At 54.3% G+C, this 22,631-nt stretch overlaps 1 protein-coding gene across 6 annotated transcripts in view; it reads right to left on the bottom strand.

The window, feature by feature from the left end:
• Positions 1 to 13,934: 13,934 nt before the first annotated feature.
• Positions 13,935 to 22,631, bottom strand: part of SRC (SRC proto-oncogene, non-receptor tyrosine kinase) — a 55,384-nt gene continuing 46,687 nt past the window's right edge. For all 6 annotated transcript variants that reach the window (XM_065921977.1, XM_065921971.1, XM_065921972.1 and 3 more), the window contains 6 exons: positions 21,465 to 21,620; positions 19,168 to 19,347; positions 17,641 to 17,717; positions 16,750 to 16,903; positions 16,470 to 16,601; positions 13,935 to 16,167 (listed from right to left, as the gene is read on the bottom strand). In XM_065921977.1, the coding sequence (XP_065778049.1) occupies positions 15,959 to 16,167; positions 16,470 to 16,601; positions 16,750 to 16,903; positions 17,641 to 17,717; positions 19,168 to 19,347; positions 21,465 to 21,620 (908 nt within the window). In that variant the 3' untranslated portion in view covers positions 13,935 to 15,958. The remainder of the gene's footprint in view (positions 16,168 to 16,469; positions 16,602 to 16,749; positions 16,904 to 17,640; positions 17,718 to 19,167; positions 19,348 to 21,464; positions 21,621 to 22,631) is intronic.

Genomic DNA, 22,631 nt, shown 5'->3' with positions numbered 1-22,631 from the left:
GAGGTGGGGTGGGGGGTAGGAAGCTGAGTTTGCCAAACAGAGGGGGCAGAAGGCCTGGGGCAAAAGGGGGCCTCGCTTAGCAGGCAGGGGGAACATTTGAGCACAGGGCAAAGGCTTGGAGGAGCACAAGTGCCTGGTGAGAGAGAGAGAGGCAGAGACAGCAAAAAACAGAGGGAGAAAGAGGCAGAGACCAGAAGGAGGCGGTAGGGCCCCCGCAGCCTGGGCGGAAGGCTTGGAAGACCTCGGAAGCTGGCTTTGTTCTTTGCATGATGAGACTGAAGGGATTTGGGGTCTAGGGGTTGGGGGTTGCTTCTGATCCTTGATGGGAGCAGAAGCAGGAAGGACAGAAAGGAAGCCAGGGGAGCCATCCAAAGAGAGATGAGGTGCCCTGACCAGGGAAGGAGAAGGGCGGGTGAACTGAGAGCTGCTTGGGGGACAGTGTCTGCAGGGTGGGTTGCTATGGGGGGAGAGGGGCCCAGCTGACCTGGACAGCTAGAGGAATGATGGAGAGCCCCAACTTCAAGAGGGCTTGGGAGGGAGGGGTTAGATTGATGGCACCTGCCATATGTGAGAGCATGAGGACCCCGTCAAGCGGTGCCATCAGGAAGACACTGGTCCCCAGGCAGCGCGCCCCTAGGAGTTCCAGCAGGTTAGGGGTAGGTGGAGGGAATAGGAGACCCGGGTGTGAAGACACACTCACGGACACACATCCGTTCACACACAGAGACACAGAGCCCCGGAGGAAGGGGAGCCCGAGAGAGGAGGAGGGGCCGAGGGAAACACGTGGCATGAGGCAGAGTCAGACATGGGCACATCTGGAAAAGTCGAGGAGGAAGGAGAGGGAGGCCAAGAGACAGACGAAAGGCCGAGTGTGGCGGGAGCAGAGAGACAGAGAGGGAGAGCGTGCTGGGCAGACAGGGAAAGAGGGATGAGGAGCCAGCGATGCGGGAGAGAGCCTGAGTTACCGGAGGCTGGGAGATGGACAGTGGGGACAGACAGACCAGAGGGGAGGGAAGCGGGGAGGGGCGCCCCTATTCCTTCCACCTCCTTCTCCCAGAGCCCAGGCAGACTTCATAACGCCTTAGAGACAGAGAGGGGAGCGGCTGGAGGGAGGGGAAGGGAGTCTCACACACACACACACACACACACACACACACACACACACACACAGAGCCCAGCGCGAGAGAGACTCCGAGCCGTGTTGATTGAATAGAAGGCTGAATGACGGAGACTCACAGAATGAACACAAAAGCAAGAACCCTGCAGAGAGGGGGGCCGGGCCGAGCAGGGGGCTCCTCTGTCTCTGTCTCTCTCTCCCTCTCTCGCTGTGTGTGTGAGAGAGAGAGAGAGAGAGATAGACACGTTCAAAGAATGACAATGACTCCCAGAGCTGAAGCATACAGGAAGCAAGGAGTACAGTGTGGCGGGCAGTCAGATGGACAGACAGACAGACAGACAGACAGACAGACAGACACACACACACACACACACACACACACACGACAAAGCATCTGATGCTTGAAAGGAGCATAAAGCCACCTAATGCTTCAGAGAGGAAGGTAGGAGAGAACACAGGGCAGGAGACTCTCAGAGTAGTGGGCCAGGGTCCCCCCCAGGGGGAGGAACCAGCCTGGGCACAGGCAACCCAGAGCCTGAACTGACAAAAGGATGCCATCAGCACACAAGAGCTATTCAGGAAGCCCCTTCTTTCCTGAAGACACTCACTCCACCGGGGGTGGGGGTGCCGTGGGGGAGATGACTTAGATCTGATTCCTGGAGCTCTGAGGCAGGTCAGGAAGCAACACTAGGGACGAGCGGTGAGAACTCCACGGGAAGGGTCTGGGCAGCTGGTGTGGGGGAGCTGGAAGAGCGACAAAGCTAGAGAGACAGTGGGAGCCGACGCCTGGATTTTGATGGGGTGGAGGGCGAATGATGCTGGACAGACGTGGTAGGACAGACGTGGTCAGAGGCGTGTTGGAGAAGGAGCTGGTGTCTAGAAAGTTTGATCTTGGGGAACCGGGGATGGTTGGCCAGCCAAGGGGCAGCAGGAGACAGGCTGGCAAAGGGGAAAGGCAGTGAGATTCAAGAGGTGGCCATGGTAGGTAGCTCAGGTAGGGAGGAAGGGCGACACAGCCTGGGGAGTCCAGACCTCCAGAGGAGACCAGAGAGGACGCGGGCATCAGTCACTCAAGTGGGGCTGATGAGCTGTGAGCAGAGGGCGCTGGGGTGGAGGGAGGACTCAGCCAAGGCCCCGGGACTTGGGGACCAGTTAGGCACAGGTGACAGCTGATGGGGTCCCCAAAGCTGGAGCTGGGGGCTGCTTCCCTGGAACTGGATGGACAAGAAGAGGCACTTCCCTGCATCCCAACCAGGCAGGGCTTATACATTAGGTTGTTCGATGAGTCAGAGAACAGCTACTGAAGGCCTTCCCCGGGCCGGGCATAAAATTCCCTGTTACGAGGTGGGATGGGGGACCGGGATGGGGAATTCGTGTAACTCTATGGCTGATTCATATCAATGTATGACAAAACCCACTGAAAAAAAAAAAAAAAAAAAAAAAACATTCCCCGTTACATTGAACCTGCAGACACAGCAACGAACAGACACTCCCTGCCTCTTCTGGGGGCCTACAGCACAGTGTCAGAGAGGATGGTGTGAGAAAAAGAAAATAAACCAAGAAATTCATGGGTAAGATGATAGCTGCAGGACTTCAAGAATGAGCTTATGGTTGCCTGGAGGGGAGGGACAGTTGGGGTGTTTGGGATGGGCATGTACATACTGCTATATTTAAAATGGATAACCAACAAGGACCTACAGTATAGCACATGGAACTCTGCTCGATGACAGCCTGGATGGGAGGGGGTTTGGGGGAGAAGGGATACATGTACATGCATGGCTGAGTTCCTTTCCCGTTCACCTGAGACTCTCCCAACATTGTTGGTTAATTGGCTGTGTGTGTGTGTGTGTGTGTGTGTGTGTGTGTTAGTCGCTCAGTCATGTCCAACTCTTGGCGACCTCATGGACTGTAGCTCATCAGCTGCCTCTGTCCATGGAATTCTCTAGGCAAGTACACTGGAGTGGGTTGCCATGCCCTTCTCCAGGGGATCTTCCTGACCCAGGGATCGAATCTGGGTCTCCCGCAAGGCAGGCAGATTCTTTGCCATCTGAACCACCAGGGAAGCGCCTAGTTGGCTATACTCCCATATATATAAAAGGTTTGAAATAAATAAAAACTTTTTAAAAGACTACAGCTGCAGTGAAGAGTGCTCTGAAGACAAAGACAGCAAAATAAGGTAAGGAAAGCTAAAATGGAGGTGTGAGATTCAGTCATCAGGGAGGTCTCTCCGAAGAGGGAAGGATGCAGCAGAGATCTGAGAGGTGAGCAAGCACACAGATCTCAGGAGCGAGCACTCCGAGCATCTGGAACAGCACATGCAAAGGCCCTGGGGTGGGGTGGCACATCTCATTCAAGAAGAGGCAAGGGCAGGGTGGCTAGAGCAGAAGGGCAGCGGGCAGGGGCTGGGGGGAGTAGAGGGTAGTGGAGCCCTTTCTGCAGCCAAGGGCCGTTCCAGTGGGTGCCAGTGGGTGCCTTGGTTCTGAAGGGGAGTGTCCCTCAGGGAGACGGACCCTAATGAGAACAGGAGGAATAAGAAGGACAAGGAGGACCGGTCAGGCCCCAGCCTTGCTGGCTCTGCCCCCCGCAGGGTTGGTTGATTAAGACTTGATTAAACCCTGAAAGTTTCCCCAACAGACTCCCTCAGCAACAGAAAAGCAACAGGAGGGACGAGAGCAAGGTGCTTTGGAGAGACTCACAGAGACACAGGCCAGATGCAGAAAGAGGAGAAGAAAGCTCGAGAAAGGCTCCAAGGGAGAGCAGGGAGGCAGAGGGAAAGCGGAAGCGGCCAGGCGAGACCCCCCACTCCACCAGGGGCTCGGGATGACGCACGCTGTCGGCCCACGCGGCGTGAGATATGACACACAGCCCACGCTCAAGTCACCGGGCACAGACCGTGACGTGATACCCCGACAAAGCCCCCAGGAAGGGGGACGCAGAGAAGGGAGAGGAAGGGGAGGGAGACACGTGAGCTGGACAGCCCGGCGCTGGGGGGACCTGGGGCCAGACAGACAGACAAGGAGCCCCCAGAGAGGAAAGGACACATGGACAAAATCATCCAGACAGACCCCTCCACTCAGAGAGACACAGCCAGAGACACAGTGATTCTCACAACACATGGAGACACAACCAGGAAGGACTGTCCCTGAGACACACAGATGGACATCACACACACATGCAACACCATACACAGACAGGAGACACAGACGCACACACACAAGGAGACCAGCACACACTCCCATGCTCGGGGGCAGAGACTTTCACAATCCCAGGTCAGGACACACAGACCGTCAGATAAACACACAAACCCAGAGAAACAGATATACATATACACACAAATACGGACACCAGACAGTCAAATAAATACACAAACGCATCCACAGACACACAGACAGGACGACCAGATACTCACACGCTCCAGTGCATGGGGACAAACAGACAGACCTCACAGGGACGGAGACACACAGACCCTCAACCTGAGTCAGACGGGAACACACACACACACTGGCATGTAGAGAGAGACGGGAGGGACACCCACAAGGGCGAGACGGAAGGACAGGGAAGCCGGTGGATGGAGAAGATGGAGATGAGGCCAGGTGCCTGAACCGCAGCCTAACCAGGCTCGGGGGCTCCCCTCCACACCAGGGAGCCCGGCCACGGATACCCTTTGGGCTCTAAGCTCTACCCCACAGCAGGGGGACTGAGGGGTGGAGGGCTCCTTTGTCTCCCTCATGCCCCCACCCACCACCCCATCATGGAACAGCAACCGTGTTTGTCGACCAAATTCTCCTGCTGTCAGATGCAGGTTGGAGCATGGCAACAGGTGACAGGTGACAGGGCCAGACACGGAGGAGGAGTCAGCAGGGAGGGAGGGGGAGTGTCAAGAGACCCGGTGGCCTCGGGGTTCAGAGAATGGACTTGTCTGCAGAGTCAGACCCGAGTTGGCTGGAGAGTGGGAGAGGCCACAGCGAAGCCATTTCAGGGGGTCAGGAACACAATGCTGACAGCCAGGGAATGAGAGGGAGGGGCACGGAGAGACAGCTCTGGAACAGGCTGAAAACAGGAGGGGTGCTCTGCAGGGTGGGGAGACAGACCAGTGGTGGGTGGACGGATCTGGGGCTCAGCTCGGCTGGAGACCCCGATGGCAGCTAGTTGTCTGTGGAGCTAGTAGAGTTTGCAAAGAGGTCTGGGGAGCTTCGAGGGGCAGGAGGTGAGGGGGTCAGGCCCGGCACACACACACACACACACACACACACACACACACACACACATACACAGCACTGACCAGGGCTCACCCACTCTCTGAGACAGCGAGGGAAGAAAGGAGGAGAGAGGGAGGGAGAAACAGCCAGGCGCACCTGGAAAATTCTAGATGGAGCCCCCAGGAGTGGGAGAGGAGGAGAGAGAGGCAGAGGTGGGGGAAGCAAGCAGGACACACACAAACACACTCTCATGCACACATACACTCCTGCAGTGACGCACAGAATAGAAGCAGAATTCAATAATGACTTAGAGCGGAGCGAGCGGGGAGGGAGCAGCCGAGGGAGGGAGGGAGGGAGTGGGTTAGACACACACAGCCCGTCTCAGGAGGTATTCAATAATTGTTGATTGAATGAAGGAACAAAGATGAGGGACTCTCAGAAGGAAAGCTATGCCTGAGAAAGTTCCGAAGCGGATAGACAGAATGTCACACGTAAACACAGTGAGAAAAAATAAAGTCCCGATCGCATTTTGTATTTAAAATAATGAGAATAAACAGTAACAGAATCAGAATAACCAGTTCGGTTGGCGGTTGGCAGTGGTCCTGAGGGAGAAGGGGGCTGCTGGGGGCTGAGATGATTGGTTTTTTGCTCCAGGATGTGGATCCACAGGTGTAGACCCATGTAAAATTCATCAAGGTTTTTCATTTAAGATTTGTACATTTATGGTATGCAAGTTATACCTCAATTTTTTCTAATGAGAGAAAGAGTTGATAGGAGAGGGAAGGAAAGATGAATGTCAGACAACAAGAGAGGAACAGATGCACATGCGTGTGCGCACGCACACACACACACACGTGTGCTATGTAACGATGTCCAGGTAAGAACAAACCCTGACAAAGTCTGAAGAGAAAGAAATTAAAAAGCTGATGTGACGGAGAGAGAAAGCCTAATGCCTAAAGCCACATGGAAAGGGAGAGAGATCTCAGAGAGACCTGAATTGGAAGCAGGGTCCACAGGGCAGGAAAGAAATCGCCAACTTTGGCCCTTTGAGCTGGAGGCGCCGGGGGTGGGGGCTCCCGGGGCAGGTGTCCACCACCGGCTGTGAAACAGCCTGGCCAGGACAGGTCATCGGACGTGGGGGTGAAGCAAGCATGTGGGGGAGAAGGGGGCGAGGAAGGTGCTGAGTCTGGGGTGGACTTGAGGGGTGCAGGGGCCGGGCTTGCAGAGGGGCCCGGGAGCAGCAGTGAGATCAGGTCTGGAGCTCACAGCGGCTGAGAGCGAGGCGGCATCGAGACAGCCCAGCAGGATGAGGATCACAGTAGAGCCAGGCAGGGGGGTAGGTAGGAAAAGGGCCCAGCAGTAACGCTCGGACGGCCAGGCAGAGGGATAGAGGGGTGTGCTCAGGCCCGGAGCGCGAGGAAACGCTGGACAGAGTCTCAGAGATGGGTGGAGAAGGAGAAAGAGAGAGAGGGGGGAGTGGGGAGAGAGGCAGGTATGGGAAAAGCAAAATGGAGCTGGAGAAAAGGAGGGGGCGCAGAGAGCAAGGGGTGCGGGGGACTCTGTCACACACACTCACTGACACACACACTCACACTCACGGGAGGTGCTCAGTGTGTGCTGACCGAAAGAAAATACAAAGGAACTACCCCTCAGCCTGGGAGCAGAGGGTTTAGGTAAAGTGGCCGAGGGGACACAGTGACAGACGGCTTGTCACACACAGATCCACACACACACACACACAACCTCTGTCTGTGAATCCACACGCAGGACCAGGGCAGCTTTCAGAAATGCCTTAGAGACTGGGCAGCTACACACTCACACCCAGCAGAGTGCTGACTGAACAGGGGGCAAATGCACGCCGCTCAGAGAACGAGCACAAAAGCCGAGGACCCGAACGAGGGGCCGGGGCTCCGTGTCTCTCTCTCTCACACTCACACACACACACACACCTGCCAGGGAAGGAGCAGCCGCTTTACTGTGAGTGATCCAGGAAGAGCCTAGATGCGAAAGGAAACAAAGCCCCCTCCGACGGCAGGGACCCCCAGAGTGAGGGAGGCGGCCGCCCACGCCGGGAATTCCACAGGAGGCTCAGGGGCAGAGGAGTCAGAGCCCGGCTCGGCCACACGGACACACGCACGAGCCTGAGGGCCCCGCACAAGGGTTTGGCCGGGGCGGTGGGTGAGTGAGTGGGGGGACACGTTTTGGGACCCAAACACACATGCACACAGACGACCGTGAAGCCACATCTTGGCACACATCACACCATACATACCACACATGCACTACACCACACACACAACACACATCACACATAACACACACCACACCACACACACAACATGCATCACACATAACACACACCATACCACACACACCACACACACACATCACACATAACACACACCATACCACACACACCACACACACACACATCACACATACAACACACATCACACCATACATACCACACATGCACTACACCACACATACAACACACATCACACGTAACACACACCATACCACACACACACCACACACACACACAACATGCATCACACATAACACACACCATACCACACACACACCACACCACACATACAACACACATCACATGTATCACACACCATACCACACACACTACACACGCACACATCACACCATACATACCACACATGCACTACACCACACATACAACACACATCACACATAACACACACCATACCACACACACACCACACCACACATACAACACACATCACATGTATCACACACCATACCACACACACACATATACCAAACCATACAACACATAACATACCACACAACCACAACCCCCACACCTCACAAATACTACACCATACAACACATCACATGCTGAACTACATACACAACACATGCATGGCCCATACACACCACATGGGCGTGTGAATACATGAACAATCGCAGGAAGCCCAGGGAAAAGGCAAGGTTTCAAGACGTCCCAGAGAAGGGGGAAGGAGAGAGCAGGCGAGGAGCGGGGAGTGCAGGGTTCCGGGCGCCTCTCTCCCGGGATCTGTAAGTCTGTAAGTCTGTCCGTCTCCCTCTCACTCACTCTCGGCCCCTCCCACACAGCACACAATCACACTTTCCAGAAAACGGGCAAACAACAACCCAAAACCTATGGGACACTGTAAAAGCAGTGCTAAGGGGAAGGTTCATAGCATTACAGGCTTACATCAAGAAACAAGAAAAAAGCCAGAAAAGGGGCAAACCAGGGGCAGAGAAAAGAGGGGCTCAGTGACTGTCCCACCCCAGCCCGCCGGCTCCCACCTCCTGCCTCCAGGAGCGCTTCCCCTTCCCGCATCCCCTCCCTGGCTTCTCCACCTGCTGCCCTGGGGCCTCACTCAGTGCCCTCCTGGGGGGGCTCTCCGGACCCTCCATTCAAGCTCAGGGCCCGGCTCTACTCTCTGCAGACCATGGGCCTTTCTGCATCTGTTCTGCTCATCTGTCCTTCTGGACACTAAATGCCTGGTCGATGGCTGCTCCCTAGCAGATTTTTCTCACCCCTGAACCCCAACCCCCAACCAGGATCAGGCACACAGCAGGTGTTCAGTGGCCACTTGTACAATGAATGCTTACACACCTGAGTGACAGCAGACCCGGAAGGTGTTAGGATGAATGTGGAAGGGAAAAGCCACGGGCAAAAGGGGAGGGCAGAGGGAGGGAGAGCCCTGGGCGGGGGATGGAAAGATGTAGCAGGCACATCTGGAATAATCTAGAAGGAGGTACGGGGGTGGGGCGGAGCCCTGGAAGCTGGTGGGCAGTGGGTGAGGGGTGAAGCACTTGGTGGGTACAGGCTAACACACGCACGCACACAGACACACACCTGGGCAGGGCAGCTGCTTCATGACAAGTGCTTTATGCAGAGCCTGAAGAGCCCAGGGAATGAAATGAAACACCCATCCCAAGCACTCAGCAAGAGGGGGGCTGCAGGGAGACAGCCCACACTGGAAATTCAATAAGCAGATCTGGGAGGCAGGTGGCCTGGGGGACAGACAGGGAGCTAGACCCCTGCTCCCTGGAGACACACAGACACCAGGGCCACACATGTTTGTTGGGGGAATGAATAAATGAACAGGGGACCCCAGAGCAAAAGACAAACCTGTTAGGGTGAGAGAAATGGACAGGGAGGAATAGAGACTCAGGGGGCGGGGGTGCTACACATACCATGTGGCTTTGATGCTCTCATATGGAAGTCAGGGGCAGACCTCAGGGGGCAAGGTGGAGCCCATAAGATCCAGAGGGAGTAGAAGGTGCAGAGGACATATAGCCTGCCAGCATCAGACTTTGCCCAGGGTCAGCACAGAGAGGCGCTCAGTATACCTACAACCCACAATCCCTTTAGGGGCCCATGAAAAATGTTTTAATTTCTTTCAAAATCAGGAGAAAAAAATGAACTTTAACTCAAAGAAAATGTTTTCATATATAATGTTAACATATTCCACTTTATATCAATGTTGTAAAATACCATTTTTTGGTATTTTTGTGGAGAAAAGGGCCCACAAAGGCAAAACTGATCAGGGCCCATGAAAGTCATCATGGAGCCCTGGTTGGGTGATCAGCCTAGGATGGGGTAACATGAGGCAAAGGCTAGGACAGACCCTACAGAAGGGAGTGCTGGAGCCTAGGGAACCCAGGGAAGGGGCGATCAGAAGGCCTTGCCAGAGGAGGTGGACATCCAGGCTGGAGGAAGGAAAGACATGTCAGGCAATCGTGAGGGAGATGAGGCTTCCTCCACCAGAGACAGGATTCTTCTGAGCAGGGCCAGAAGTGGGAAGAGAAAATGAAAGACCACAGCAGAGCAAGGCTGAGTGATGGCTGAGTGGGGCCCAGGACCAGAGAGGGAGCAGATATGAGTTGAGTTTGGAGTGGAGGGTGCAGTGTCCTGGGGATGGTTGCCAGGGAAACCATCAGGGAGGGAGGCCTTGAGATGGAGGCTGGAGGGAGCAGGGGTTGAGTCTGGGGCCAGGATGGGGAGCAAGCAGAAAGTGACCCTCAAAACCAAGTCCCAGGAGCCCCAGAAAGGGGAAAGGGGGCGGGGGGAGGTTCATTCATACACACACACACAGAGGCATATACATTGAGAGAACGGCCAACAAGGGAAGAAGAGAAGGATATTTAAAAAATCTGCAGGGAGATGGAGGTGGGAGGTAGAGAAAGACAGACCCATTGACACAGAGACCCAGCCGAGGACACATGGACACACGGACAGACACACATATACAGACACATACACGGGGACAGGACAATCAGAGAAGGAGATAAGCATTTAATGACACCACAGCAAGGGGGAGGCAGGGCAACAAAGGCAGACACACAGATGGATGGACAGATGGACAGAAGGTAGAGCCCTGGGTCCCACTGGACATACTCTGAGGGAAGCACAGGTCTGGCAGTGGGTGGTAAAAGCCCCAGCGAGAGAGGGCTGGGGAGAGTGGGATGGACAGACAGATGGACAGAGCCTCATCTCCCATCCAGATCCCCCACCACCACACCACCCTCTACCTCCATCTCTCCATCTCTCCCTGCAGGTTTCTCTCTGCCTCCCTCTCTGCAAACCAGAGCTTTTTGAAGCCCCGGAGAGAAAAATGGGAAAAGAAGACAGAAATGGGAGAAAAAGATGAGGGACCTTGTGTGTGTCTATACGTGTGTGTGTCCAGCACAAGGGCTGGTTGGACTTTCAGGAGGGAGGGGATGAAAGGAGCAGAAGATGAGCAATAGGACCAACAGCAGATTGGGGCGTGGGGTGCAGCCTGGAAGGATCAGGAACACACAAGCCTCATAACACATCACATACCTCACACACCACACAAACACTGCACACATTGGAAGTGCAATTGGTGGGAAGGAGGTCAATGAAAATAGAGAAAAAGAGGCGGTGTGTGGAGCTGAGATAGATACACAGGGGAGCGCCTACACTCCCAAGACTGCCTGGTAAGACTGGGCCCAGGGTCCATCTTTAATGTAAGTTTTACATATGAATGTCTGAAAGAATCAATAGGCCAAGGGCCCAGAGTGACAGCCAGTAACAATAGGCCAAAGGATGAAGAGACAGAGAGAAAGAGACAAGGAGATCCTGAAGGACAAGCGACAGTCGCAGATGGACACACACCCAGAAACATGTTCCATCCTTTCTAGGTGGTGGGAGGGGGTACATAGTACAAATTACTGTGTTGTTTTGTTTTGTTTTCCTGCCACATGGCAAGCAGGATCTCAGGTCCCTGACCAGGGATAGAACCCACACCCCTTGCAGTGGAAGCACAGAGTCTTAACCATTGGATCACCAGGCAAGTCCCAATTACCACCTTTTTTTCTTTGTATATGCTTTTCTGTATCTTTCCTACCCTGTTGTGAGGAATTTTTTTTTCAAACATCTTATTTTCCTCAAAAAGAAGAAAACGCATGCAGAATGAGAAACCCCTGAAAACTGGAGGGGAAAGCGGAGGGGTGAGGAGGTCCCAGGGTCTCCAATCCCCTGAAGAGGGCATCAGAGGAGGAGCAGGCAGAGGGGCGGGGAGACGGTGGTCCCAGCAGAGTGGACATCATGAGCCTTTTCACTGTCTCTCTCTTGAATGGTAGAGAAAAAGCAAACTGAACAGAAGCCTAGAGTAAGAGAGTCAAAACCGGAGCAGGAACCAGAGATAATAGGTGGGAGAGACAGACTGAACCTCTACCTCACTTCCCTGAGCAGATAGCACCTCTGCTATCTGCCAGATTTGGGTGCCTCGGCCAGAATTTCCCCAGTCCTGTTTTCATTCTCTTGAGGGAGTTGTGTGAACCACTGTAACAACCTCTGCAAGTTCCAGGGGCATCAAAGAGAGCTTCCGGAGGTGACCTGTGGCCTCTGAGATGTGTTTTGAAGGATGAATAGAAGTTTGCCAGGTTGCAGAGAGGCAAGAAAGAGCATTCTCAGTCGTGGAAATAGCTTGGACAGAAGAACGGAGTGGCGAGAGGGCTTGGGGGAAGAACCAGAGGCTTTGAGAGATTGGTAAAAAAAAAAAAAAAAATCCAAGACAGAAAAACACATAGAGAGACTAGAGGAATAGAGATGGCCTTGAGGCACAGAGAAAAAGAGCAACTAGCAACAGGAGAGACAGACACATACAGACACACAGACACCAAGAAGAGCGCGTGGTGGTGTGTGGGGAGGCTGGGGGGTTAAGGAAGGAAAAGAAGCACAGAAAACTCTCAAGATAGAGAGCCAGAGAGAGAGCTGGGGAGACACAGATAAAGAAAGAAACACAGGCCACTGAATCACATGGAGAGAATAGGGGCTGGGGCTTCTCCCGGGTTCGACCCTCTGCCCAGTGCCGCACCGCACAGGCGCACTCCTGACCCTCATCCCACTGAGGATGCCAAGGATAGGCGCTTTGTCCCCGCTGGGGGCTGGGGCACGTCCCAGGCTGCTTGCACGTGTCCCTGCACTGCACCCACCCCCCCACCACTGTGTGTGTGGGCCCTGGCCAAGCGGCCGACACTCTGTGCACGTCCTGAGCCCACAAGCTTCTCTGTGAACACACACGATGCACCATGCAGGCAAGAGGAACCCCGCCATTCAATTCGGGGTCCTGGCTCCAGGAGCCCACAGATTGAGGCAGAACCTCCTGAAGTGATAGCCACACAGTACTCAAAAATTGCACCCTCATGGCCGGAAATAAAAGCAGATTCATACATTTGCGAACACAACCCCAGGAGCCCAGACTCACAGGCCACCTGGACACATGTCCATATACCAGCACAGGCATTCACGAGCAAACAGGCCCACAGGCGGGCCCACATGAGCACAAAGACACACTCCCAGGAGCACACACTCACACCCATGCTCCTACCTCTGCTCCCAAGACACACGCACACCCATGGAGTCTCCAGATGTCCATTCAGATCCGGACATTGTAGTATTTGGCTTGTGAACATAACAGCAAACAGAGAAATATCCCAATTTTGAAATCTGATTTTAATTAAACAGATTAAAGTTTCATTAGGCCAGAGGTAACTCACATGGATAGGTGTGTGATCTGATAAAAAGTACATTTCTTCCTATAAACTGTTGCAAATGAATTTCCAGGCTGTGTGCCCTGGTGGAGGGGACAAGGGAACAGAGGAGGAGTCTTTGGAGTTTTTTCCAGAATACCCAGGGCTTTTGCTGACCCAGTCTCACCACCCCCACCCTCCCAGGCACTCCTGAGAAACACACAGCATACACACAGCCACAGCTCCCCGTGGGGACATCCACAACTCCTCAAGTGCATGACAGCTCCATGGGGCCCCCAGAGTGTCAACAGCCACCATCCACCCAGGGCATCTGAGTCAACTGCTCACACTTGGGAGAGTCCTGGGCTTCACCCAGACACAAGCAAAGTTGCTGCAAGGCATGGTCACTCTCCAAACACAGGAACAGATGTTCACACACAGCCACACTCCAGAGGTCTCCAATCTGATTATGTCCCTCCCTGGCCTGAAGCCGTCAAGCCACAGATGCTGCCTGCACAAAGGCCCCTCTGACACAGCCTGTCCTTCCATCCCACCCCCTGTCACGCTCCAGCACACAATAGATACTCAAGAAACCACTGGCCAAACTCTGAGGTCTGTTTGTGTTTAATCAGACAATATGCAAAGTATTTACAACCAATTCCAAATTCCCCCCTCCCCCCCTAGGCCTGGGCCATGGAATGCGGGACCCCCTGGCCCTGCCCAGAGCCGGGGGTCCCCTAGGCCTCTGCATAGTCATCTGAAATCTACAAAACACTGTTTGTTTTTTAAAAAAAAAAAAAAGGACAGTATTAGGATACCTTATACAAAGGGCACTGGGCAGTTGGAAGGGGATTTGAGAGCACGCTGGAGTGAACCCAGATTTTGACTGGGACAGACAGGAGAAGACTTGGGTAATACACATGTATGAAAGAAAAAATTGAAATTTCATAGGCAGGCACCACTTGGCCTCCTTCCCCACTGGCAGGGCCTGGCTGGCTCAAGAACCCCTGGCAGCAGGAACGTTATTGCTATGATGGGGGCTGGGGGTGAAATGTACATGGCTGGGGGACAGAGGAGGGGACATTTTTACATGTTAAATATGAACACACATGGAGGAACACACACGTGCACACACACACATACACACACACAGGGGCCCTTGGCAGAATGCCTACGAAACTGTCAGCTGCCCCATTTAAGAAGGGCATGATGAGGCCCAGGGAAAAGCCACCACAGAGCCCAAGGGCCAAAACACGGTCTCTTGATGCCATGGGCTAGACTCACCAATCACCACGTGATGCCAGGCCATAGGGTCTGGACAGGCGTGGAGCAGTTGCAGAGGCCATGGCCACATATGGAGGCAGACACTGAAGCCCAGAGAAGCAGCAGGGGCTGCCCGAGGTCACACAGCCAGTCCTGGTATGTGGCAATAGACAATCTGTCCTCTCTCACCCCAGCCTACGCACTCCTTTCCCTACTCATGGGTTTAAGGGTGCCAACTTGGAGAGGAGAGCAGAGGCCAGGCATTGAAATGACACAGGACCAACTGGGGGAAGGAGGACCTGGGGTTCCATCCTGAGGCCAGGGTCTCGCAACCACTTGGATCTTCTACTTCTGCTTGATTGCCTCCAGAGCCTGTGAGCTCCCTTTCATGATTGGCTAGTGCCAAAGATAAAAAAACCAACCACACTCTGATTGAAGCCTGCCTCCCTACCCTTATACCCTTCATTTTTAGCTCAGCCCCACATCCACCTCCACTTTCTCCCCCCAGAACAGCCCCACTGAGCGAGCAGGGGCAGCAGGCCTCTGTCTGCTATCTCTGAGCCATTCTCAGGCCCCTTGTCCCCTGGGCTGCCCCAGTCTGTCCACAATGCCTCCAAGGACAATTGCGTTGGTTCCTGAGGAAGACAGAGGGAGCACCGGGTTCCAATCCCACCTCAACCCTGCAGTGCTCTGCTGCCTCGGGCAAGTCACATCCTCTCTCTGGACTCAGTGTCCCCATGGGTAATACGGGGACAAGGAATTAATGATCTCTGAGGATTCCTCAAGCCTAAGAAGGGCAGGGTTTGAGGAGGGTGTCCACCCCCACCCACGAGCATCAAGTCAAGCTAGGCCTCACCAGCCTGAGAGCCACAGCGGAGAGGGCTGAACCCAGGAGCCTTCCGCAAACAGGCGATTCCGAAACGGACGGCATGGGCCAGGGCGGCAGGCAGGCCGGGGGCCAGGGGCCCATCACTCCTCTTTGGAAAGGCTCTTTGGCCAGCTCTGCAGACAGACCTGGGGTGGCGTGGAAGTGGGAAGGAGCCAGTGCGCGGGGTGGGCTGAGGCTAAGAAAAGGGCACCCTCAGCCCCAGCCTTTCTTCCCAGGGCCTCCCGCTGAGACACGCAGAGCTCCACGGGAGAACGCAGGGAGGGGGGCGTGTTGGTGGGCGGAGCCAGGACACAGTCACTGGCAGCCTTAGGCCCCGCCCCCAGGGCGGCCCCAAGCCCCGCCCCGCCACGGAAGAGGGCGGAGCCTCGTCACTGGCAATTCCACGGAACGCGGGCAGGCGGAGGCAGGCAAGACCCCGCGTCAGGGGCCACCCAGCCCAGGATCAGAGCCGAGAAGGCAGTCTGGCCCGGTAGCCCCGCCCTATAGGTTCTCTCCGGGCTGGTACTGGGGCTCGGTGGACGTGAAATAGTCCTCCAGGAAGGCCTGCAGGTACTCGAAGGTGGGCCGTTCCTCCGGGTCCTTCCGCCAGCACTGGCACATCAGGTCATGCAAGGACTCGGGACACTCGGGTGGGCAGGGCATTCGGTATCCCCGCTCCACCTGGTCCAGCACCTCGCGGTTCACCATCCCTGCGGGCAGAGGGAGGCGTGAGGCGCTAGGGGAGGCTAGTGGAGCGGAGGGACGTTGATGGGGACAGCCAAGAGGGGTTCCTGCTTCGGGGCAGGCTGGCTGCGACCATAGGTAAGGCCCTCCCCAAGCCTGGGAGCCCTGAACAGTGACAGAGCCTAGGCTCAGAGGGTCACCTCTTTGTTATGCAGATGGGGAAACTGAGGCCCCAGAGGGGCTTTTACGTGCCCAAGATCTCCTGAGCAGGGGGGTCACCAGGGCAGGGGCAGAAGGACTAAAGATGGGCGGCGGGGAGTTCTCTTACCAGGGTAGGGCACTCGTCCCTTTGTCGTGAGCTCCGTCAGCAGGATCCCAAAGGACCACACATCTGATTTGATGGTGAACCGGCCATAGAGGGCAGCTTCCGGAGCCGTCCACTTGATGGGGAATTTGGCACCTGTAGGAACAAGAACGGTCAGGGGAGCTCAGGAGAACATCATGGCCTCTCTGTCAGGCACCGTTCTGGTCCCCACTTGACAGAGGAGGAAACTGAGGCTCAGAGAAGGGGCGTGACTCTGCACGGCATCTGCTGGGAGTCTGCCCACCTTGCCGGGCTGTGTACTCGTTGTCTTCAATGAGTCGAGCCAGTCCGAAGTCAGCCACTTTGCACACGAGGCTCTCTCCCACCAGGATATTGGCAGCCCGGAGGTCTCGGTGGACGTAGTTCATCCGCTCCACGTAAGCCATGCCCGAGGCGATCTGCAGGCAGAACCCAGGAGCCTGACTCAGAGGCCACCCTGTGCCCTTCCCAGACCACAGGGCACATGCCCAGGGATGGGGTCATCCCCAGGAGTGGACAGCCAACCAAATGCCCTGCCCTTCCCAGTTTTGCAGACAATGAAACCAGTTTACAGTAAACCCTGTTGGCCCAAAAAGGGGAACCAGTGCCTAGCCTAAGGAGGGAGCATAGGGCAAGGGGGAGCCGCAAGACAAGATACAACCAGGGAAGTGGGGTGACCATGAAAAGAGACCCCAGATGCTCCCAGAGACACAGATGACTGCCAGATCCTGCCAGTTGTCTCAAGTCCCCTTTCTGAGCCTCAGTTTTCTCATCTGTCAAATGGAATAATAGCTATCCCTACCTCCCCTGATTGTGATAAGGATTAAAAAGTGGCTGTTGAGCACCGCCTACAAGCAAGTACTAACACACGTTTGTTGAGTGACTGAATGACCTTGACAGAGAAGAAAACTGAGGTCTGAGATCCCATAGCAAGTCAGTGACTCCTGATGCCCAGGTATGGGCTCCTTCCTCTGCCCCGAGCCACCACTCAACAGCATCTGTAAGTGGTCCCAGTAAAACATGGGATGAGATCAGTGAGGGTGAGGGCAATCAAGGCAAGTTTCTTGGAGGGGGCACTCAAGAGGCCAGATGTGGCAGAGCCAGCTGGGCGGGAGAGCTCAAGGCCAGATGTAGGAGATGGGAGGGGCTGACTCACCTGTGCAGCCATGTCCACCAGCTGAGGCAGCCTCAGGTACTTTCCTGTCTCCCCCTTGAGAAAGTCCAGCAAACTTCCTGGGCAGAGAGAAAGCAGCTCTAGCTCCCGCTCTGTCCTCCCTGAGCCAGAAAGCAGTGATTCCAAGATCTTGTCCACTGGGGCAGGCCAGTCTTGCTTTAACCATACAGCAGATTTTATGTAAACCCATCTCTGAATAAAGTCTGTGTTTGTCACTCAAAAGGCAAGCAGGATGGGAAACAACCAAGCGTTCACCTCTAGGAGAACAGAACTGTGGTACAGGCATACTATAATGGCACAGCCATACTATAATGGAATACTACTAAGCAATAAAAAAGGAAGAGACTACTGACATACACAACAAGAAAGAAAACCCTTGGATGTAAAAGATTTCATACATGAAGTTCTAGAAGAAAGAAATCTGTGAAGACAGAAAGCACATCAGTGGCTGAATGGGTTTGGGACTGTAAGATACTATCTGCAAAGGAATACAAAGGTGTTTTCTGGGGTGATGGAGGTGTTTATCTCGACTATGCTAAGAGATACACAGCATATCCATTCATTAAAACTCACTGAACTACACATTTAAAATGGGTGTTGTTTTTTTTTCAAAGATTTTTTTTTAATGTGGACTATTTTTAAAGTCTTTGTTGAATGTGTTACAATATTGTTTCTGTTTTATGTTTTGGTTTTTTGGCCATGAGGCATGTGGGATTTTTAGCTCCCTGACAAGGGATCGAACCCACATCCCCTGCACTGGAAAGCAAAGTCTTAACCACTGAACTACCATTTATACCTCCAAAAGTGGAATTTTGAAAAATAATTATTTTCAAAACTAAGTAAAAGTCAAGCCAGCAACTTGACCCAGATGTGGCTCAGCTTGGAGGATTCGGGGAGTGTTCCTGCCAGCCCTAGAAATGGCAAACAGCTTTACAAAAGCAGCAGATAGGGGGACACTGATGCATTGTGGGACATCACTAAAAACAAAATGAACTGAGAAAGGCAACCTGTGGTTTAATGTTCCATGGACATGGAAGTTGATTCTTTTCATTCATTTCACCTTTAAAGGCATGCGCTCTAACTCACAGACCTAGAAAACGAACTTATGGTTGCTGGGGGAAAGGGATAGTTAGGGACTTTGGGAAGGACATGGACACACTGCTATATTTTAGATCGATAACCAACAAAGACCTATTGGATAGAACAGGGAACTTTGCTCAGTGTTATGTGCCAACCTGGAACCAGGTGGATGGGAGAGCTTAATGGACGGAGGCCTAGGGGGAAAGGGATACATGCCTATGTATGGTTGAACCTCTTTGCCTTTCACCTGAAACTGTCACAACATTGTTCATTGGCTATACCCCAACACAAAGTGTTTTTGGTGTTCAAAATAAATAAATAAAAATTTTAAAAAATAAAGGCACACACTCTAGATGTGGTGGGAAGTGAAGCACACCCCACCTGCCCCGTTGTAAGGACCCCCACCAGGGCTCTCCCGGCTTCCCTCACCCTTGCTCATGTACTCCGTGACAATGTAGATGGGCTCTTCGGACACCACGGCATACAGCTGCACGAGTTTCTCATGCCTCAGCTTCTTCATGACCTGGGCCTCCTGCAGGAAGGCCTCCGGAGACATCGTACCAGGCTTCAGGGTTTTGATGGCCACCCTGGTGGTGCCGTTCCAGGTCCCTGTGTGGACAGGCATGCAGGTTGCCTCAGGGGAGGACCCCCATTCCCATCCCAAAGGGATGCAGGATGTGCCGGTCTAGATACCAATGCCAGCTCTGGCCTCCCAGGCCAGGTGACAAGCTCAGCCAAGGCCCAGCCCCTTTCTGAGCCTCAGTGTCACCATCTGCAAAATGGGCAGGATGCTCCTCACAGGGCATGCTCAAGAAACAGTAGCTGTTCTTAGGATGCTTTATGATGAGAAATGTCTCCAAAAGCAGCCCATTCGTCAATTCAACTGCCCTCCTCGGGGTGGTCATGTTCCTTCTGGGTAACACATGGAAAGGTGGCCTAGGTGTTCACAGATGGCGCGTGTGCGTGGTGGGGGCTGGGGGTGAGACAGCTGGCCTCAGAACAAGGCCACCAGAACAAGAACCTGTCTCAAGCCACACTCGCCAAAAAGTAATTAAAGCCTCACACAGAGTACAAAGACTCAGAGGTCAGACTAGCAGGAGTTTGGCTCCCACCTCTGCCCACTGTCAGCAGTGAGACCACAGGCGAGTCAGTGCCCCTCTAAACCTCGATTTTCTCATCTGGAAAATGGGGATGCTATAATATCCACCTATGCGGCTGCTAGGGCTGCTAAGACCACTGTGAGCACACAGTTAACAGCTGCAGCTGTCATTTTATTATTATATGGTTTTTCAAACTGTGATGGCTCAGGGAAAGCTATGTTTTAAACCAGTGTGTTTAATCTCAGTTTGGTCCCAGCCAGGCCTGAGGCTCCTTTGATGAATGGCCTTAGGCCCATGCCTCACCATCTCTGGGTCTCCATCTGAGGGCTGGGGCTCAGGCCCATGTCTGCAGTCCTCCAGCACAGGCCCTCTGGAAATATGTACCAGGGTCTTCATGAGTCTGCCTGGATCATCCAGAGAGGAACAAGAGCCTTCCCCCACTGACTTCACTGCACAGCCAAGTCAGGGATGAGTTTTGCAGCCACAAGAATGGCTGATGCTGTGGATTTCTTGGTGTTACTCAGATCCTCTTTTTTTTTTTTTTTTTAATATTTATTTATGCATTTAGCTGCACTAGGTCTTAGTTGTGGCACACGGGATCTTTGATCTTTGTTGAAGCATGTGAACTCTTAGTTGTGGCTTGTGGGATCTAGTTCCCAGATTAGGGATTGAGCCTGGGCCCCCTGTGTTGGCAGCATGGAGTCTCAGCCACTGGACTGCCAGGGAAGTCCCATCAGGTCCTCTCTTTGTGCCTGTGCTTCGCATTCCCGTCCCCTCTCCCAGCTCAAAGCCAGCAGCTCCCCTTTCCTGAGCTGGCCTGACCTCCCAGCATGCAGGCCTCTGTCCCTGCAGTGAGCCGCCCAGGAAGCCCCTCTGCTCTCCTCCATTATCTCGTCCTCTGAAGGGAAGGAAGTGGAGGCAGTGATACACCGGAGTTCAGATGGAACCACCTTGAAAACCACACATGGTCATCTCCCCACCAGATGTGCGGGCTCACAATGGCCAGGCCTCCCACACCACGACCTCTGCGACCCATGTCCGCAGAAACCAGTCAGCAGAAGGGGTCCTGGGTTTTGTCAGGGGTGCATGGCGTTTGTTTTCAAGGACAGTTTGGCCATTTCTCCAGAATTAAACAGATCGTTAGCAGGCCAGGAGTGCTCTAGACCCTGCACCTCCCGGAGCTCCATCTAGGAGCTGAGGTTTCTCTTCCCACAGCTAAAGTTAACATGGGGATGCACATGGGGCCAGCATTCTCTCAGTCCCCCAGGGGGTCCTATTACCCCCAGCCCCATTTTACAGGTGGGAAGATCAAAGCTCAGAAGGAAGCCACCCAGCCCAGACCACAGGGCACGTCACTGGGGAGTCACGATGCCCAGCCCCAAGCAGTTCTCGGAAAACAGGTACCATGGCAGCCAGAGGTGTGGCTTGCTGGGGCCCTAGCTTGCCGCTGCCCACCAATGGAGGAGCTCTGTTGAGAGTAGGGCCCACAGTTCACAGAGGTGATGAGATCGTGGAAGCAAAGGTTGGGGAACTTGTGGGACCTGGAGCAGGCACATGGGACAGACATCTGCCTGGTTCTCAAGTGGGGACAAGGCAGGGGTGGGGGCGCCAGGGGCACGGCCTTACCCATCCACACCTCTCCGAAGCAGCCCTGGCCCAGCTTGACCTCCAGCCGCAGTGACTCCCGGGGGATCTCCCAGGCATCCTTGGCCAGACCTTGAGTTTGCGGCTTGGACGTGGGGCACACAGTGGTGAGGCGGTGACAGAGGCCATCAGCATGTTCTGAAGACAGAGATAGGGCGGTGGAGTTCAGGCCTGGCATCCGCGCAGGGTCGCTGTGTTCCACGGTGTGTGTGTGTATGTGTGTGTGTGTGTGTAGACTTACACACTGTATGCACACAGGCTTCGGTACCACACATGACACCCTCGAGGCCAGGCGTCCATACCTGTGTGTATGCACTGCCCTCAACATGGGTCCACACTGCCTCAAGCATCTGCTCCCCAAGTCATTCATTCATTCATTCATTCATCCGACTTTAAGGGGGTGCCAGGGAGCCACTGGAAGCCTGCCCTCATGGAGCTCCCAGTCCAGGGGGTACCCAACTTTCCTATATCACCTCCCAGGACCACGAGTGTGACAGAGGAGAGCTGTACATGCAGTAGCAGATGGGTTGGGTGGAATCCTGGAAGGCTTCCTGAAAGAGGTGGCACCTGGACTTGTATCTGCAGGAGGGTGAGTGGTCAACTAGGGAACAGCCCTCTGGGCAGAGGGCACATTACCTCATGCATGTGCAAAGGCCCTGAGGGAGGAACAAGCCAGTGGGTTGGAGAAGCCGAAAGGAGGCCAAGGGAGTTGGGGAGGACTGCAAGGAGTGAGTAGGGGAAGGAGGGCCCCAGGTAAGGCATGGAGGCCAGTTGGGTTTAGACCACCCAAAACCTGAGGCCACATAGGTGTCTTTCTCCTAAAATTCCAAGGTAACCCCTGGAGCGTTTTGATCTGGGGGAACTGGGTTCAGAATAAATGCAGCGGTGCCAAAGGGATGGAGGTGGACAGTGGCAGATCCTTGAGGGAGCCAAGAGGCTCAGCTGACAGAGGAGAAGGAGCTGGTGCTCTCAGGAAAGGCCACACGTGAAAGGCCATGGCCACATGCCACAGACACTCAGGTGCCCACAGGACCTGTCCACCTGGGAGCACACAGCCATGACACGACTGGAGTCCCCCCAGGCAGCCCTGGACATCCAGACGGACTGGCCACAGCCTTGCACACATTGCCTAGCCCGCACCCACAACCT

Source organism: Muntiacus reevesi, chromosome 2 (assembly GCF_963930625.1).
Source record: "Muntiacus reevesi chromosome 2, mMunRee1.1, whole genome shotgun sequence".
Classification (NCBI taxonomy): Eukaryota; Metazoa; Chordata; class Mammalia; order Artiodactyla; family Cervidae; genus Muntiacus; species Muntiacus reevesi.
Note: the sequence above shows the minus strand (reverse complement) of the source record. Positions and strands in the feature narration are given on the sequence as shown.